The sequence below is a fragment of the Hyperoodon ampullatus genome, assembly GCF_949752795.1.
Source record: "Hyperoodon ampullatus genome assembly, chromosome: 19".
Classification (NCBI taxonomy): domain Eukaryota; kingdom Metazoa; phylum Chordata; class Mammalia; order Artiodactyla; family Ziphiidae; genus Hyperoodon; species Hyperoodon ampullatus.
In genome coordinates this window covers 3,044,730-3,064,579 of record NC_136932.1, presented here as the reverse complement: position 1 = coordinate 3,064,579, position 19,850 = coordinate 3,044,730, and the positions used below count along the sequence as shown (strand labels likewise).

Genomic DNA, 19,850 nt, shown 5'->3' with positions numbered 1-19,850 from the left:
TGTGCACTTAGTGGGGAGAGGGTCCGTAATTTTCATCTGGTTTGTAGAGGGGAGTGAGGATGTGGGGCACGTGACCAAAAAGGGGAGTCCTAAAGGTCAGAGGTCTGTCTCCTCTTCCTCGCCGTCGGCCGAGTCCGAGGTGTGTCTCTGTCAGAGCGCAGTAAACCACTAGAGAGGAAGGACGTCTGAGGGTCTAACGCTGGGCCCTCTCCTCAGAGCTGCCGGTTCTTGGTCCAGCGAGAACCCTCGGTGGGCGTGCGAGTGTGTGTAAAAACCAGAAGGACAGGCAGGTTGGGGGCAAAAGCACGTCATTCCGCTGTCGAGGCCCGCTCACCCTCTCGTTCAGCCAGGGCCACGTTCAAGGGCCACCAGGTCCTGTCAGAATGAGCCGACCTCTCTCTCTTCACCTTCCTTCCCCAGCTGCAGTCTCACCTCATCCCCGGCCTGAACTTGGCTGCTGTAGGCCTTTTCCCAGCCTCCTCCAGTGCAGTCCCACCACCTCCCAGCAGCGTCACCGGAGCCGCCCCCTACAGCTCCTTTATGGTAGGTGCAGGGTCTTATTACAGGGGACCCCTGGGCCATGTGGCCGCAGGGTCCAGCTCTTTGTGGCAGCCTGACGCTTGGGGATTTGCGGGGAGAGGGAAGGGCTCCCAGCCACTGGCGCCAACCCTCCAGAGCATCCGCCCTGGGCACGGCAGCCTCAGATGCTGGCAGCACGCTTCCTCCTTGTCTTGTCCGGCTTCTTCCCTTTGTCCCGGCTACAAAGAGCTACAGAGCACGTAGCCCAGGGTGGCCGCTGGGTGCCTGCACCCTTTCCTCCTCGAGGATGCAGGGCAGGGCCACGGAGGGCTTCCGGGCTGTGTGTCCCTTGACCTGCGTTAGTAACACGTCCTGTCTTGGCAGCAGGCTCCAGAGCAGGAGATGGTGCAGGTGTTCATTCCCGCGCAGGCGGTGGGCGCCATCATCGGCAAGAAGGGGCAGCACATCAAGCAGCTCTCGCGCTTCGCCAGCGCCTCCATCAAGGTGACCTGCCGTCTCCGTCCCGCTCCCGCGGTGGGAGAGCGCGCGGCTCCCGTCACCCTCGACGCTTGTTCTCAGACACCCCATCTGCCTAGTGTCGGGCAGATGCTTTGCTTTTGACCTCGCTTGGTCCTCCGTGGGATGCCTTCCAGGCTCCTGGGCTTTCAGGCTAAGGGAGGAGGTGGTACAGGCACAGAAGAGAACTTCAGTTCAGGCAAGACTGACCGGGTTCAAACCGCAGCTTCTGAGCTATAGAACCTGAGCCTTCGGTTCCTCATCAGTACAGTAGGGATGATAATACTCTGCAGTAATGCAGCCAAAGCCCCTGGCTCAGTGCCTGGTGCACAGTGGTTGCTCAGTAAATGTTAGCCGTCTTTCCACCTTCCCTGGCCATGGAGAACCTGTCACAGTGAACAGATGTTTTGTTAGATTTCACAAGTCTCGAGCCATTGGTTTCAGTGGTCTGAAAGGTTTTGGTCAAATGCAGTATATGTTCTCTGAAGAAGAGCTCCGGGAGATTCTCTGGGAGGTCACTGCCCTCCCCGCACTGGTCATCTGTGCCCCTCCCTCTTGGCAGGACTCTACTGAAACCTGCTGGGAAGAGGGGGACATGGGATGTGGGCAGGGTGCCCCTACTAAAAACTGTGAAGAAATGAACGCGCCCACGCCCTCATAAGGGTTTCGGTGCAGGCGCAATAGCCTTGGGGCTCGGGGTCTTTGTTCTTCACTGCCCTGGCCGTCCGAAGCGGGGAGTGGACGCAGGGTGGTGGTAGGGGTCCGCGGAGGTGGAGGCGAGGGCACCTCTTTGACGGGCGTTTGCTTTGCAGATCGCTCCTCCTGAAACTCCGGACTCCAAAGTTCGCATGGTCATCATCACTGGACCCCCAGAGGCCCAATTCAAGGTTCTGATCTTTATTGTTTTTCCAAGTAGGACCCAGAGGAATTGAGTTTGGATGGGAGTGCAAATCTGCCTCATGTTTTTAAGCTTCCCTGCAAAACACAGGGCTGCAAGGCTGCTTTCAAATTGACCTCAGATGGGAATTCTGTTGCTTTCCCTCTTTGCTTCCTGAGAGTAAATAGGCACATGGGAAAGGCGGCAGTCTGAGGGCTTCCTCCTTGTCCTCTGCCTTAGTGACTGAGGAAGGCCCTTCTCTCCTTTATGTCCCTATGACGTGCCGAGGTTCTCGAACTTCTGGGCAGACAGCCGAAGAGCTAATAGCTTATTCTGACCTAGGGAGGGATGGAGAACGGGGACAGCTCTCTAGACTGTGGAGTGACCAAGAGCCTGCCCTCTGAGTGAGTGACTTCCACCAGCTGCCACTCAGGGCCTTGACTTGCCAGCCACGGCTTGTCCAAGTCCATGCAAGCATCCCAGACCCCATAGGTCTGGTTTGTAGCTCAGGTGCTGTGTTCCTGTGGCGAGCCACGGATTCATACTCAGTTACTCTGCCCAGCCTCCCCAGTGTTACTGTGAGCAGGAGTATTAGCAGGTCGTTCCTGTGGACCTTTCGTATCACCTGGCCTAGATGGTGACCCACCCCGAGTGGGCGTGGGCCTGTGGGCCAGAGGAGGAGGGGTGGGGCTTGGGGAGCTTCCCTTGCGTCATATACACGTGGCCCGCCGATACAACAGTGACCTCCTCTTCTCAGGCTCAGGGAAGAATTTATGGAAAACTCAAGGAGGAGAACTTCTTTGGTCCCAAGGAGGAAGTAAAGCTGGAGACCCATATCCGGGTGCCAGCGTCGGCGGCTGGCCGGGTCATTGGCAAAGGTGGCAAAACGGTGAGCCGTGAGGGTCAGGTTGAAAGCTCTGGACATTAGTCCCCGAACCCAACAGCTCTTCCCTGGCCCCCAGCTCCTCCACCCGCCTCGGCCTGGGTGCTCCCAATTTGCCCGTTCACTTGATTCCACTTCCCAAGCCCAGCTCCTGACTCCTCCAGTTTCTACCTGCTAGTGACCAAGCTCTTGACCCTCCAGTCCCCTCCATGTTTGACATGGACAGCACCCTGAGCTCCTCTCTGACCTGTCCTCCCTGCCCCTGCCCCCAGGTGAATGAGCTGCAAAATCTGACAGCAGCTGAGGTGGTGGTGCCAAGAGACCAGACCCCTGATGAGAACGACCAGGTCATCGTCAAGATCATTGGGCATTTCTATGCCAGCCAGGTACATATGTCACTCCCCCATCACGGGAGGGCGGCAGGGCTCCAGAAGCGTGACCTCGACAAGTCCCGTGCGCTCTGCCCGCCTCTGGGCTGGGTCATTCTTTCCTTCCATGTGTAAGGGTGTGAGGTGTAGATGTTTTATTCCCTCTTAAGGCTGTAGGGATACTGATTTGACGGTTTTCATAGGTGGTCTATATTATGTAGTAACTATGGTGTATCGTATGTTACGTGTTAATAGTCTTCTCTGTCGTCTAACCTTAGTCCTTCTCTTCTGCACTGGATGAGAAGAGAAGTGGGTCTTATCCACCACCCAGCCTTGTTCATGGAGTAACGTCCTGGGTGGCCCGTTTGCAGTGCAGTTCCTCCACCGTCCCCAGAACCACGGCTCCGTCCTTGCTTCCCGTTCTTCCACCTCCTGTTCTCTTCCTGGAGCTCACCATCTATCCCTGCACTGCTTCCAGGAAGCCGGTCAGCAGTGCCCAGCATTGGGACTGACCCCAGAGTCTAGAAAGGACGGCAGGTATCAGGTTCAAATTATAGGATGATTGGAAGCTACTGGGGTTTTCCTAAAACCCCTTAGTGTTGGAGCTAGAAGGGATGTGGAGACTACCGGATACAGTCCCTTCCACTCACAGAGGATAAGCACGTCACATCAGGCTTGTGGCCCACCTGAGGCTGCTCACTCAATCGAGGGCAAAACAGGAACCCAGACCCTAGCATAGCGTGACAACCTTCTCTGACAGCTCTTTGGGAGCCATTAATAGTCACAGAAATATTTAAGATTTATGGGTTCTGCTGGTACACCAAGCATTATTCTGTGTGGTCTCTATTAACTCATGTAATCCTCGTAACAGCCTCATTGTACACATGAGGAATGTGAGATTTTTTGTTTTGTTTTGTTTGCGGTACACGGGCCTCTCTCTGCTGTGGCCTCTCCCGTTGTGGAGCACAGGCTCCGGATGCGCAGGCTCAGCGGCCATGGCTCACGGGCCCAGCCGCTCCGCAGCGTGTGGGATCTTCCCGGACCGGGTCACGAACCCGTGTCCCCTGCATCGGCAGGCGGACTCTCAACCACTGCGCCACCAGGGAAGCCCAGGAATGTGAGATTTAAATGATATATCCAGGGATGCAGAGAGCCAGGGTGTATTAAATACCAAAGTGGGGACATTGTTCATTGGTTAAAATGAGAACTCAATGAAAAACTCTGTAAAACATCAAGCACAGGGCTGACAGAGTAGGAATTAATGTATAAATATTGACTCCACATTCTTTCCCCAACCTAGACCAACTTTCTCTTTAACCAAGAAATCAAGCACTCAATTTATGGAAAGGAGACATTCTGGTAAATTTCTGTCAAGAGAATCACATTCTGCAGTTGATTTCCCTTATAAAACTTTGTTCATAGGGAGGACACTTTTAATTAATAAGGAGAAAGTAAAGATACCAGTCCTTTGGTGTTTTGTCCATTTTCACAGTGGAGCTTATGCCACTACCTTCCGGTTATCCCAGTTCATCCCCTTTCCTGGGATACTTACATGCATAGTGGAGTTGTGATCGGTGACGAGGTCTCCTGCTTTTTGACCTTCTGACAACATGTGCTCCTGGAAGCTCTGGGAGTTCCCCCTTGAGTTCAGTAACGTGTGTCAACTTGGTCATGTTTTAAATTACGATGAATGAGTTTATACTACTGTTTATCCTGCCTCCCTCTGTATGAATCCAGGGGGCGCTCAGGGTCTGCTCGGAGGCAAAGAAACTTCTGGTCACTCTAATCCTCAGTCTCCTCTTACCTTTCTTACAAGTCCAACATGACCTGTTGTTGCCGCTGGTGTCCAGACCCCGATGGCTTCTCTCCACACGTGAGGCTATATCTCCTCGCCTTCGGAGACCCTCACTCTCACTTGTTCTATCTGCAGATGGCTCAGCGGAAGATACGAGACATCTTGGCCCAAGTCAAACAGCTGCACCAAAAGGGACAGGGTAACCAGGCCCAGGCCCGGAGGAAGTGACCGGCCCCTTCCCGTCACGTCGGCTCAAGGACAACAGGCCGAAATCGAGAGCACGTTCTCCCCAGCAGGCCTGAGAATGAGCGGGAATCAGGGACACTTGGGCCGGGATGTAGATCAGGTTTGCCCACTTGCTTGAGGAAGTTGTTGCAGTGAGGAACCCTGATCTCTCAGCCCTAAACACCCAACCAATTGGCCCAACACTGCCCACCCCTGAGGGTGTCACCATGGAAATTCTAGCTCAGGGTGCTTTTAAACGTGGATTGTTTTAAGTTCTCCAGGTCCCACCGAGAGGGTGGGTCAGACCCCAGTGAAAAGAGGAATAATTTCCTTCAGGTTTTTAAAACATGCAGAGGGGTGTTTTAATCGACCTCAAAGGATGGTTTACTTCTTGACCCTAAGATCCTTCCAACCTTCTTCTGCTTGGTTTATTGATGAAAATACCTCTGTTCTTGTGCCCTGACATAGCCTTTTCATATATTCACACTGGTTATGTTACCTTTCTGCTACTGGCAAAAGTGAGAACCAATCCATTGCTTTGCTTACCTTATTGACTCGAAGGGGGAAGACACGTCGGCATCTGGAGATTAATTCCAGTCCCTTCCTAACCAACCAGGAGGAACAGCAAGGGATAAAGAATGGGGGAGAAATGGGGAGAAAGGTGATTGAACTATACACTAATCCACGTTTAAAAGGAGTGCCCTTGTGGCTGATGGATTCCAGATCACCACCTTGAAAAATTGGCACAGTTCAAATTTCCCGCTCTGTTGGGGCTTCCCCACTAGGATTCCCGCCCCGTTCATGTCCCTCTAACCATGTAAGTCCCACGTCATGTCCAGGTGCACATGGGTGGTACTGACTGCTCAGCGGGATAGGGGCTGACCACTGTACTGTCCCTGATTCCTATCATTCTCAGGCAGATTTTATATTTTTTTAAAGTCTATTTTAATGATTGGATACGAGCACTGGGAAGGGGACACTAACGCCCCTTGATAAAGTCTCAGTTCCATGGAGGACTTGAGTGGCCCCAAAGGCTGCCACTGTGCCCTCACGCCAGCCCATGTGCTCCCATAAGGGCTGGTTCCCAGAAGCAGGGGTTGCGGGGCACTCCCCCCCACGGCACTGTTCCCTTGGTGGTGGTGGGACGTGGAACCCGACCCTGAGCTCCTGATAAAGCTGAAGTCCATCATTTGGCATCTTTTATGACTGTTCAGTAAATTGGAGAGAAAATTTGCTTCTGTTTTTACCCTAGAGGCATATTGAACTGATGGCTTCTGTTTTTATCCTAGAGGCATATTGAACTGATGGCTTCTGCCTCCACGAGTCGTTGGCATGATGTTATGTGTGCCTAAAAAAACAAAATTCAAAATACCAGCAACATTATGCACAAAGGGGTAAACAAGCTTAATTTATTAATTTTCCAGGCTCAGCAAGATCCCGTTTTCAGTTCAGCCCTTGTGGAAGACACCAGCCATCAGTTAAACGAGGTTAGGCCTCCCCTCCAAATGTACTGATTGTCAGTGCATGTTAGCCAGGTGGTGCACTTTAGCTACCTTGGACAATGCTATCAAGTGTGCTGGGAAGGGAGGAAGGCCTCCCGCATGTGGAAGAGCCCATGCTCTGGACTCCCCTCCTTCCGACATTGCAACAACGACAGTAACAACCAGACAACCTTGACATGTGGGCGGAGTCAGTCAGGTAATGCTGTGCGCGAAGTAAACTACCTCAAGGTATGAAGTTACCTCAGCAATTACTTTCCTTTTTGTTCCCCCCACCTCTTTTTTTTAAATCTTTTTTTCTTTGCGGCTTGCTGATATTTTATATAAAAAAGAAAAAGCAAAAGAGAAGCTGATAGTCTTGAATATTTTATTTTTTTAATGAAAAGAAAAAAAACGAGAAAGTTATGTTTCATAATTTCTTACAACATGAGCCAGTGTAACCCTTTAGGAACTCTCTATGGAGAACAGGCCCTGTGGGAAAGGCAGCTGGAGCTGCCCCTTGGACGGAGGCTGGGCCGAGTGGGAAGGCCCACGTGTGAGAGAGCCCAGGGCCAGGCTCTGATCTCTAAGCCACCAGCCTCTCCCAGGAAAATCCTGCCTGATGAGATTAACAGGCCCAGCAGAGCTGTGGCCCCAAGGGCGAAACAACAGCCTCCCAACAGCCGGCCTGTGGTCTCCCCTCCCCCCTTTGGTTAAAGGGCACCCCAGTCGGTTTTTCCCACCAGTGGTGCTGTTGAGATATTTAAAAATAATTGCCTCCGTTTTATCGAGGAGAGAAATAATAACTAAAAAAGATACCCTTTAAAAAGTCTATACTTCTCTGTCTAAAAATATGGGAGCCAAGATTCCATTAGTGGAAGAGACAAAGCCATCCTCTCACCCTCAGAGAGGTCCACCTGATTTGTCGTGGCAGTGCTTTTCACTTTTTGTTCTTGTTCTTTCATTTCAATCCCATCTTGCTATTCTTGGTCTTTATCAATAGACCAAGGGGCAAACAGTTAACTGCCCCCTCTGTTTCCCCGTCTTCTTTCGATTGATCTGATGGACTCTTAACTGTGGACCCAAACTTAACCAAATTCTTGATTTAGGGTGGTGGGTGGCACAGAGGGGCAGGGGATTCGGGAATGCGACTGGGGACAGGTTCCTGCCTCATTTGTGTCTTGTCACTTTCTCCCCATGGCATTCCTTTATAGCCCCCAGAACTGTCTACCCCAGAGAGGAGGAAGCAGGAAAGCATTTAGGGATGCTATCAGGCCAGTATAATTAAGCTTCCCACCTGTCCAAACCACAAAAAAGGGTCTCCCAACTTCTCTCTCTGGCTCTATGTGCTTTATTCCAAAATGAAGCAGATAACATTCAGACATCGGCCATTTAGTGATGTAAGGTGAATTTCCAGCAGCAAGCATGCTTTGATATCTGGTTCAAACTATCATCAGAAGAAAATCCCCACAGTACCTGAAATGTGATTGTTGCAGTGTTCAGTTTCCTTGGGATCCGGCTCCCTTCACATCTGAAGCCCACTTCCTTTCCCTTTGGCTGATTCAGCTCCCAGAAGAGACCAGGAGTGTGGCAAGGGACTGTCAAACTTGACTTGGATTAGGCACGGCTGATACTCGCCCAGCAGGAAAATTGTGGAAGTTACGCTACCAGAAAGCAAAGGAATATGGTTTGGTGGTTAAGGTTTAGCAGGATAAAAGGCCTGTCTTGGTGGGTCTGCCTTTGACCTATAGTCGAGGGCTTTGGGCACCTCATGCCCCACCCTGCACATCACCTCCATTTCCCCATCCTTGGTGAGATGACAACGTGAAACGCACTTGGGAGGTTTGGTTGATTTGAGAAAAACGACTTGTAAAAAACAGCTTCTGTGCTCTGATACGTGTGTGAGCTACATATATATTTTGAAGAAAGGACCATCACTTTGGGATATATCGTTTTATTCCGTGGAACACGTAAAAAACCAAAATGGTTTGATTCCCTGACTTTGAAGCTGCATCTGACAGTGACACCCAATGGCTTGAATCCCCTCGAGGGTCTGCTTGCCTTTTGCAGTTTGGGTTGTGGACTTGGCTCTTAGGAGGGGTCTGGGGAGGAGGGAGCTGTGTTTAGGGACAGGGACTTTCGTCACCTTCTCTTTCCTCCCCTTCTCCTGGTCCTCCTCAGTCTGTTTCCCTTTACCCTGAGCTCTCCACTTCTGGGGACGGCTGGGGGCTGTTAAGTTATGCCTCACGATTGGCAGAAAAGACCCTGTGTAAAACCCAGAGAACACTGGAGGGGAATGCTCCAGTTGGTTCTGTGTGTCCGTTTCCCTCTGTGCCAAAGACAGACAGACAGAGGCTGAGAGACGCCATTTCTGAATCAAAGCAATAACCATCTTTCGACCTAGACCTGGGCTGTCTGAGATGGGGAGGGCTCCCGGAAACAGCGTGGGCTTAGAGACCCGTCCCTTCCCCTCTGAGGCTCCTGGGGGACGGGGGGCGGTACGTGCCAAGGGGCGGGGAGCTGAGAAGGGGGTCCGATGGCTCCTGGTTGCACTTTGGAGAAGGAGGGGAAGTTTGGGGCTCCTCCGAGTGGGGCTGTGCCCTGTCCCCTGACCCCACTGCAGAGGCAGCGCTGCGAGTTCTCTTCAGGCCTGGCAGACTGGCAGCGAGGAGGGGCCTCAGTTAGCTCTCAAGGGTGCCTTCCCCTCCTCCCACCCCAGACGTACCCTCTGCCAAACTGGGAACAGCAGTACTACGTAACTACCTCACAGAGCCCCAGAGGGACTGCCCGAGCTTCCGCCTCTAGTCCAGCCTTCCCTCCTCCTCCTGGCTCAGGGGTGGGGAGTCCCCTTTCTCCCCTGACGTGTTGCTGGGGGAGATCCTAGTGGCTTTGACGTTCAAACCCTGCCAACTTTTGCCTATTTGTTGAAAAACTGGTAGGAGGAAAACAGCACAGCCTGCCACCCTAGCTGCAGGAAGATAGAAGAATCCTCAGTGCCAGGGGACATAAAGCCATTTCCTTTCCAAACTCTTGGTGATTTAGATGCAGGACTTTTCTCTTGTGTTCAGACTTAGAGCAACACCAGCTAAAAACTTCAGTTTCTTTCCTTTGGATACATAAGGCTTCTCTATCGGGGTACAGAACAGGGAGGGGGCCTCATGACCGAAGGTGGATTTAGAGGGTGGGGGCCGGAGCCCCGACCCTGACCCTCGGCCCTGTGCAACTCCTTGGGGGCACAGTCTGATGGCACCATTACTGGCGCCTTAGTCTGGTTGAATCTGGATGGACAAGACAAAAGAAAGAATTTTTTTCCTTAAATGAAATAGCAGGAAGCTCCTCGGGGCATATGTGCTCTGAGTAACCACAGGTGGTGGATGCTAGGAGTAGAAATGGATTAACTACCTCAATCCTCACAGTGAGATTAGAACCGAGGGCTGGGACTGGTGGGTAAGGGTTTGGATCCCAGTCAGGAGGAGTGAGCTGAGGCTTGTGCCACAAAAGGTTTGTCCTTGAGGAACAGGCATGCCTGCTAGATACTCATCGGTCGGGTTGGGAGGACTGGCCGTTAGGCCCCCCTTTCTGCCCTCCTTGCCCCGGGGTCCTGTGCTTCACCTTGTTCCCCTCAGCCTGTCCCGCCCTCACCTGTGTCTTACTGGACCAGAGGGTGAGGAGAGGACTTGCCTCCTCTCTTCCTGCAGAGGGGGGCTGCCTGGAGGTGAGATGTGGGGCTCGGCCTGGAACCCGCTACTCAGCCCCAAAGCCAGGAAGCCTGGGGAAGCCGGAGCTGAGACCTCTTCAACAGGGTTTCTTGGAGATGCTCCACCTCCTCTGTACCCCTTCCCAGTCTTCACGGGGACGGTTGGCTCTAGAAGGAGAGGTGGAGCAGCACCCCTTACCCTGAGAGTCCGAGGGCCTGGTCCTCTGGTCACTCAGGAGTCTTTGTAGTCGGGGAGTTCCACTGGGCGATCCCAGCCCCTCCCCACCCTCTAATGGACCTCCTCATAGAAGCCCCATTTCACTTTTGTTTTATCTACCTCTTAGCAAGACAATAGAGATAAATTAGGTAGTGGCAACTCCACTTGCTTAGATTAGGGGGGGAAAAAGATTTCTTTTTCCAAAGGAAAAGAAAAAATATTACCTTAAAAATACTTTCCAAAAAATTAAAAAAAAAAAAAAACCAAAAAAAAAATTTTTAAGAGGGAGACATTTTCCAGTGACTGCTGGATTGTTTTAATTCCCCAAACTTTTCTCTTTTTTTCCCCCGCAAATAAGTTTCACTCTTTGGTGATTTTTCTCCACTTGTTTAAGATGATGTGCTCTTCTAACAGCTAACAGTTCAGCTTTCACGACCTGCCCCCTGGCTTGCCCCACCCCAGACGCCATTCCCGCCAGTGAGTTCCTACCTGTGCTCTCCCTGTTGCTTCTCAGCCAGGTGACTTCACTCACCCCCACTTTGTGTCTGTCAGGGTGCTGAAGTCTGGTCTCACCATTTCAACCTCTGGGGGTTGGGGGGGCACTTGTAACACTTGCATGTAAAGTTTCTCTAACCTACTGCAGTGTAAAGGTGTTCAAGATGAATTTCAGCCGATAATGAGTTAGCAGGAGGAATAAAAATCCTCTGCCACCGTTTGAGGTCTCCCCTTTCTCCAGCATCTTGATCCTGGTCCCAGAAACCAGAATAAAAGAGCCCCCTCCCCTGAGGCAAAGTGAATTGGGGTCTGGTCCTGAGACATCACTCACGTGGGAGAGTGAAAAATGTATTTTTATAAATGCAAAACATGGGTGGGGGCTGGAGCGGGGACTCACGCCTGTGACTGTGTAACCGTATTCTGTAACTGCGGCCACTTTGAAAACTGTACTTGGCTGGGAATCTGCCGGCCCGTCGCCACCGGGTTTTGATTGTACCCTTCCTAACACCCTTTAACCTGCTCTGTGCTTGGTCTGGGGAGGTGGGGCGGCTGCCTCCGACTCTTGGGGTTTGTTCTTTTGCTGGATGAGCGCGCTCCCGTTTTCTTTCCTGTGAAGGTTGTTTCAGCTACAAATCACTTCATTCCGCTGTTTCAATTTCAAAATAAAAGGAAACATATTGAAAGCTGTGAACTGTGTCTATGTTTCAGGGAGGGTTTTGGGGATCTGGTAGCTGAGATGCTCAGACTTCTGGGGGGGCCCCCCCCCCCCCCCCCGAGCTCTGGTCTCCAGGGACCAGAGCCGCTCAAATGCAAAGTAGGCGTTTTTCTTATATTTACAGGATAGCAAGAGAGGAGTGGCTTTTAAACGGCCTTGCTCCTAATTTACTTTGCATATTGGAGTAAGACCTCCATCGTTAAAGAAGATGTTGGATAACGTCTGCAGATGAGTTGCCGTTGCTTTTCCTGACACCTGCCCTAAGAAAAACGGTGCCAATGGCTTTTTGGGGGGGTTTCCTGGAAGGGAGCTTGGTCATCATCTACTGTGACCCCGCCCTCCCTTATTTTTTTTTTCCTTTTTTGAAGCCCAGATTGGTTGAGGGACAGCCTTGTGTGACACAACCTGGACCCGAACTTGGCTCTCCTGATTCTCGGTCCAGCCTTTTCCACTCTGTCACTCATCCTTAAAAGATGACATGATGGTACTGGGCAACGCCACGCTTAAAGAAACATTCCAGGTTATCTTTTGAGTGAATAGATGTGGCTACCCCCAGAAGTCTGGTGTAGAAGGAACACACTAAGAACTGTCCCTCCCACTTAGGTTTTTTAGCAGCCCTGGATATTGAGCAGATCAGTGAAAACTTGACTCCCACAGGGGACAGTGAGGGATATTTGCTAAGTATGGTGATACCATACTTAACCCTCTTCCTCTGCAAAGTGACTGGATGGGATAAGGTCATTGGGCTAGAGTTAGTGTTGCTGTTATAGTGCCTTCCCAAATAATTGGATAAATGTTGGGACATGATTTTCAAGTCTTAGTGGAAGCTTTATATAGGAGATTAATATTTATTGGTTCCCTGACTTTTGTTTTAGGAATAATTAAGGTGGAAAAAAAAAGCAGCTTAGGGAATTCCCTGGTGGTCCAGTGCTTTCACTGCCGGGGCCCAGGTTCAATCCCTGGTTGGGGAACTAAGATCCTGCAAGCCACTTGAGGTGCGGCCAAAAAAGAAAAAAGAAAACAGGAATAATTAAGGTGGTTAAACATGGGAATGAAACCCTGTGGATACTTTCCTAATGGTGGCCAGTGTTTGTTGAGATAAATATTGTGCTTGTTACACATTTAAGGCATTAAGGACTTTATGTGATGGATTATTTATTTAACCCTTACAGCAATTCTAAAGTGAATGCTATTCCCATTTTATAGATGAAGCAACTGAAGTTCAGAGTGGTTGTTACTAAAGTCACACAGACATTTGATTCTAGAAACTACCTTTCACAACAAGGCTAACCAGCATCTCTGCGAGAGAAATCGTCATTGATGCATGTGAGACAAGATGAAAGGTTTACTGGAAAACCTTTTTCTTCTTTTCACCATGCATGTGAGTAATAAACTGTAAATCTCTTGTATCTTTGCTGGTCAAATCCGTTAGACCTTGACCTTGGCCCTGCCTTGTCATGTGTACATGAGTTTGACAAATTGGTGCCCAGTGTGGAGCTCATAAAGTTAAAATGCCCTTAAGACTGGAGGCTGCGTGGACCAGGCTAGGGAATAATATACTTGCCCCCGGACCTGGTAATTCAGTGGTTGGCAAGAGGGCAGAGGTGGTCCTAGCTATTCAGGGGCTATGTGCTTCGTGAGTCACATTAGGGGACAGGACCTCCAGGGATCTGATAGCTAATGCCACTTGATAAATGTTGGAGGTCATGTGGCTAGAGGTAGGATTGGAGCTTTCAGGTGTTAAAAGTGAGTTTGAGGGGCTTTCCTGGTGGCGCAGTGGTTGAGAGTCTGCCTGCCAATGCAGGCGACACGGGTTCGAGCCCTGGTCTGGGAAGATCCCATATGCCGCAGAGCAACTGGGCCCGTAAGCCACAATTACTGAGCCTGCGCGTCTGGAGCCTGTGCTCCGCAACAAGAGAGGCTGCAACAGTGAGAGGCCTGCGCACCACGATGAAGAGTGGCCCCCGCTTGCCACAACTAGAGAAAGCCCTCACACAGAAACAAAGACCCAGCACAGCCATACATAAATAAATTAATTAATTAAAAAAAAATACAGGGAACTCCCTCAATTAATTTATTAAAAAAAAAAAAGTGAGTTTGAGGCTGAATTAATGACCACTTAAAACCCAAAGTAAGTGCAAAGCTGCTTATTGGCACAAGTTGCTCCCTCAGCTTCCAGCTTCTGCTGTGGCTGTGTTAAAACTCCTTGGTCTCTGTTTCTGTGAAAAAGCAGCTAATAGAGTTTGGGCAAAAAAACTTGCAGTGAAGAGAGGAAAAAAAACAGTTAAAGTAACTTTGCAGGCCAAGGGTCCAGCCCATTCATTGTATGAACTATTGTATAAACGTGCAATTGGTATTGAAATGTGTCACCTGTTTGAATTGTGACTGTGCATGAAGTGTTAGAAAATTCCTCTGGTGTCCAAACTTTTCACTCTATGCTGGTATCTTGTTTGGTGAGTTTAGAGGTCTCGTTCTTAGTGGCCTTGGATGCCTGCCAGTGGCAGCGACCACAACCCATGGGCCTCAGCGAGACTCAGGCCTGCTTGCCAAGTCAAGTGTCTTGAAACAATGATTTTCTCTGACAGTCAAGGAAAAGCTGCTTTTTTTTTTTTAAACAAGAAGCTCTATGTCCTAATTCAAAACTTGTAGCTCTTGGCAAAAGTTGGTCAAAGTTGGCCTATTCATCTTGCTGTAAAAGAAGCCATATTAGTTTCCTTGGGCCTCTGTAACAAATTACCCAAAACAACAAGTCAGATCAAGGTGTCAGCAGGTCTGTTCCTTCTGGAGGCCCTTAGGGACATCCATCTCATGCCTGTCTTCCAGCTTCTGGTAGTTAATAGCAATCATTGGCCCTCCATGGCTTGAAGACAGATCAATCTCTGCCAACATGGTCTTCTCTGTGGCTCTGTCTCTGTTTTTCTGTCTCCTATAAAAACAGTCCTCACTGGATTTAGGGTCCACCCTCATCCAGGATGATCTCATCTCGAGATCCTTGCACATATCTGCAAAGACCCTTATTTCTTTTTTTTTTTTTTTTTTTTTTTTTTGCGGTAGCAGGCCTCTCACTGTTGTGGCCTCTCCCGCTGTGGAGCACAGGCTCCAGACGCACAGGCTCGGTGGCCATGGCTCACGGTCCCAGCCGCTCCACGGCATGTGGGATCTTCCCGGACCGGGGCACGAACCCATGTCCCCTGCATCGGCAGGTGGACTCTCAACCACTGTGCCACCAGGGAAGCCCAAGACCCTTATTTCTATTAAGGTCACATTCTAAGGTCTGGGGTGGGCATATCTTTTGGGGGGACACCATGCAACTTACTACAGAAGACATACTACTGGGGCCTACCTGACAGGCTGCCTACATGGGTTTTTTTCTTTTTTTTTTAAATTTATTTTTGGCAGTGTTGGGTCTTTGTTGTTGCGTGCGGGCTTTGTCTAGTTGTGGCAAGCGGGGGCTGCTCTTCGTGTGGTGCACAGGGCTTCTCATTACGGTGGCTTCTCTTGTTGCAGAGCATGGGCTCTAGGCGCGAGGGCTTTAGTAGTTGTGGCTTGCGGGCTCTAGCACGCAGGCTCAGTAGTTGCGGTGCACGGGCTTAGTTGCTCCACGGCACGTGGGATCTTCCTGGACCAGGGCTTGCACCCGTGTCCCCTGCATTAGCCGGTGGATTCTTAACCACTACACTACCAGGGAAGTCCTACATGGGATTTTTAATCCTCCTTCTCCTGGAGGTTGATAAGACCACAATGCCCTTTTGGGAAAAGACAGGTGAGACCCTACCAGCTGTGGATCAGGATACTTGGACGGTAGCACCCTGGTTAGTGAAACATTTGGTGATAAGGGGACAAGTGGCACTTGACTGTTGCCCCAAGAACCTTCATAGTTTGTGTTCATGGTTAGAGTTAGAGGACCCCGTAACACTAAGAAAAACATAGCATGGTCATTGTTCACCCTTCTGCACCACTGGAAAAGCAAAACTGCTTGGGGGTAACCCGAGATAAAATACTCCCTGGTGGCCAAGTGCAGTCAGTTATGCAGAACTGTCCTGTGGTCTGCTCTTACAATGAGTGGGAAAGGAGGAACATTAGGTTTGGACAAAAGCCCAGCATCTTAGCTGGGGCTGCTATAACAGAGCACCGTAGATTGCGTACCTTATAAACCACGGAAATTTTCTTCTTACTATTCTGGAGGCTGGGAAGTCCAAGACCAAGTTGCCCACAGATTTTGTGTGTGGTGAGGACCTGCTTTCTGGTTCATAGACAACTGTCTTCCAGCTGTGTCCTCTTGTGGCAGGAGGGTTGAGGGCTGCGCTGGGTCTTCGTTGTTGCGCTCGGGCTTTCTCTAGTCGTGGAGAGCGGGGGCTACTCTTAGTTGCGGTGCATGGCCTTCTTGTTGCCGTGGCTTCTCTTGTTGCGGAGCATGGGCTTCAGTAGTTGCAGCATGCGGGCTCAGTAGTTGTGGTTCATGGACTCTAGAGCGCAGGCTCAGTAGTTGTAGCACACAGGCTTATTTGCTCTGCGGCATGTGGGATCTTCCCAGACCAAGGCTCGAACCCGTGTCCCCTGCATTGGCAGGCAGATTCTCAACCACTGCGCCACCAGGGAAGCCCCAGGCAGATTCTTAACCACTGCACCACCAGGGAAGCCCAGTTAGTGGGTGTTTGCCTCCACAATGAAACAATGGCCTACCCTACAGGAGCTTCCCTTGTCTGATAAGCATCCACGGATGATAGAAGGAGAACCTATAAATTTCCTTAGGGTCACTGGAACCCCAGCCTGGAATTTCAGTGGAAACCATGAGTGCAGAGGTGATGAGATAGTTACTCAGGGTCAGACTGACTGGCTTGGTCAATTGGCACCAATCGTCAGGGACAATTAAGTCCAGAAAACTATTTAGCTACTGGGCAACCAACTCCGCAGGTCAGAGGCCTGACACAGGTCAAGGTAAATGCCCTTCAGACTAAAGAGGAGAGAAACAGATCGAAGATCCAGGCTGTAGGACAATGTGGACAATTTACGTCAGGGAGTTCCCTAACAGGAGATTGATGACTTGCCCACGAAGGAAATTCTCACTCTTGGGCCATTAGAGGGCCACAAATTTTAAAGATCTGGGCTGTAGCAGGTGAAGATGCCTGGCCAGCTGTGACATTTACTGTGGACAAATAGGAGGACCAGGAGGACTGAGAGGCCCTGCTGAGGTCTGCGCTGTTTACACTTGTGTTGGTCCGACACCTTCACTTCGCCTGTCTAACCAGATGTCATCCTTTCAAGAACAAACAGGACTATGGCAGAAGCCAAGGTCCCCTCTTCCCTAAGGAGGGCTGGAGGCTGTATGCACTGGTCAAGATATGCTGGGGACCTGATGGAAACCAAGGTTGCCAAACCTTTTCAGTCCTTTTGGACACTGAGGTACAAGTCTGTGGTGCCAGGAAACACCCAGGGACATGGCTGGAAAACTACTGCCACTGGATTTGGGACTAACTCTCAGCTTGGACATTGGACAACTGTAACTTGATGAGTGGGCCCTTTGGGCCAATACATACTCAAGTGGTTGTCACTGATACTGCTTTTGACTACAAAGAATGTTCCCAATGGGGAAATGCCACAATTAGAACAGTGGTAGTGGGACAAGTCCAGCCAGGAGCCCAACGGGCTTCCCTGGCCTACTCTTATGACTGTGAACCAATACAGTATGCTATGAGGTTGGGGCCGAAGAAAGGGTAGGAGGTCACTATACTGACCAAGAAGCTAATGGAGTCAGAGATGTTTAAGAACTGTTATCGGGGCTTCTCTGGTGGCTCAGTGGTTGAGAATCCACCTGCCAATGCAGTGGACACAGGTTCGAGCCCTGGTCTGGGAAGATCCCACATGCCGCGGAGCAACTAAGCCTGTGCACCACAACTACTGAGCCTGTGCTCTAGAGCCCGCGTGCCACAACTACTGAAGCCCATGCGCCTAGAGCCCATGCTCCGCAACAAGAGAAGCCACCGCAGTGAGAAGCCTGCGCACCACAACGAAGAGTAGCCCCCATTGGTGAAAGTGGGGTGTTAAAGTCCCCTACTATGATTGTGTTACTGTCGATTTCCCTTTTTATGGCTGTTAGTATTTGCCTTATGTCTTGAGGTGCTCCTGTGTTAGGTGCATAAATATTTACAGTTGTTATATCTTCTTGGATCGATCCCTTGATCATTATGTACTGTCCTTTGTCTCTTACAATAGTCTTTATTTTAAAGTCAATTTTGTCTGATATGAGAATTGCTACTCCAGCTTTCTTTTGATTTCCATTTGCATGGAATATCTTTTTCCATCCCCTCACTTTCAGTCTGTATGTGTCCCTAGGTCTGAAGTGGGTCTCTTGTAGACAGCATATATATGGGTCTTGTTTTTATATCCATTCAGCCAGTCTGTGTCTTTTGGCGGGAGCATTTAAACCATTTACATTTAAGGTAATTATCGATATGTACGTTCCTATTACCATTTTCTTAATTCTTTGGGGTTTGTTATTGTATGTCTTTTCCTTCTCTTGTGTTTCCTCCCTAGAGAAGTTCCTTTAGCATTTGTTGTAAAGCTGGTTTGGTGGTGCTGAACTCTCTCAGCTTTTGCTTGTCTGTAAAGGTTTTAATTTCTCTATCAAATCTGAATGAGATCCTTACTGGGTAGAGTAATCTTGGTTGTAGGTTTTTCTCCTTCATCACTTTAAATATGTCTTGCCACTCCCTTCTGGCTTGCAGAGTTTCTGCTGAAAGATCAGCTGTTAACCTTATGGGGATTCCCTTGTGTGTTATTTTGCCCTTGCTGCTTTTAATATGTTTTATTTGTATTTAATTTTTGATAGTTTGATTAATATGTGTCTTGGCGTGTTTCTCCTTGGATTTATCCTGTATGGGACTCTCTGTGCTTCCTGGACTTGATTAACTATTTCCTTTCCCATATTAGGGAAGTTTTCAACTCAATACATAAGGCAAATGCTAACAGCCATAAAAGGAGAAATCGACAGTAACACAATCATAGTAGGGGACTTTAACACCCCACTTTCACCAATGGACAGATCATCCAAAATGAAAATACATAAGGAAACACAAGCTTTAAATGATACATTAAACAAGATGGACTTATTAATTGATATTTATAGGACATTCCATCCAAAAACAAAAGAATACACATTCTTCTCAAGTGCTCATGGAACATTCTCCAGGATAGATCATATCTTGGGTCACAAATCAAGCCTTGGTAAATTTAAGAAAATTGAAATCATATCAAGTATCTTTTCCGACCACAACGCTATGAGACTAAATATCAATTACAGGAAAAGATCTGTAGGAAATACAAACACACGGAGGCTAAACAATACACTACGTAATAACCAAGTGATCACTGAAGAAATCAAAGAGGAAATCAAAAAATACCTAGAAACAAATGACAATGGAGACACGACGACCCAAAACCTATGGGATGCAGCAAAAGCCGTTCTAAGGGGGAAGTTTATAGCAATACAATCCCACCTTAAGAAACAGGAAACATCTCGAGTAAACAACCTGACCCTGCACCTAAAGCAATTAGAGAAAGAAGAACAAAAAACCCCCAAAGTTAGCAGAAGGAAAGAAATCATAAAGATCAGATCAGAAATAAATGAAAAAGAAATGAAGGAAACGATAGCAAAGATCAATAAAACTAAAAGCTGGTTCTTTGAGAAGATAAACAAAATTGATAAACCATTAGCCAGACTCATCAAGAAAAAACGGGAGAAGACTCAAATCAATAGAATTAGAAATGAAAAAGGAGAAATAACAACTGACACTGCAGAAATACAAAGGATCATGAGAGACTACTACAAGCAGCTCTGTGCCAATAAATGGACAACCTGGAAGAAATGGACAAATTCTCAGAAATGCACAACTTGCCAAGACTGAACCAGGAAGAAATAGAAAATATGAACAGACCAATCACAAGCACTGAAATTGGAACTGTGATTAAAAATCTTCCAACAAGCAAAAGCCCAGGGCCAGATGGCTTCACAGGTGAATTCTATCATACATTTAGAGAAGAGTTAACACCTATCCTTCTCAGACTT

The 19,850-nt window shown here is 49.2% G+C and overlaps 1 protein-coding gene across 4 annotated transcripts in view; it reads left to right on the top strand.

Annotated features, from left to right (window-relative positions):
* Positions 1-5,186, top strand: part of IGF2BP1 (insulin like growth factor 2 mRNA binding protein 1) — a gene marked incomplete at both ends in the record, with an annotated part of 38,894 nt that extends 33,708 nt beyond the window's left edge. For 2 of the 4 annotated variants that reach the window (XM_079725811.1, XM_079725808.1), the window contains 6 exons: positions 421-543; positions 904-1,023; positions 1,848-1,922; positions 2,670-2,801; positions 3,068-3,181; positions 5,094-5,186. In XM_079725811.1, coding sequence (XP_079581937.1) covers positions 421-543; positions 904-1,023; positions 1,848-1,922; positions 2,670-2,801; positions 3,068-3,181; positions 5,094-5,186 — 657 coding nt within the window. The remainder of the gene's footprint in view (positions 1-420; positions 544-903; positions 1,024-1,847; positions 1,923-2,669; positions 2,802-3,067; positions 3,182-5,093) is intronic. The other 2 variants (XM_079725809.1, XM_079725810.1) reach the window with 2 other exon arrangements.
* Positions 5,187-19,850: the final 14,664 nt, after the last annotated feature.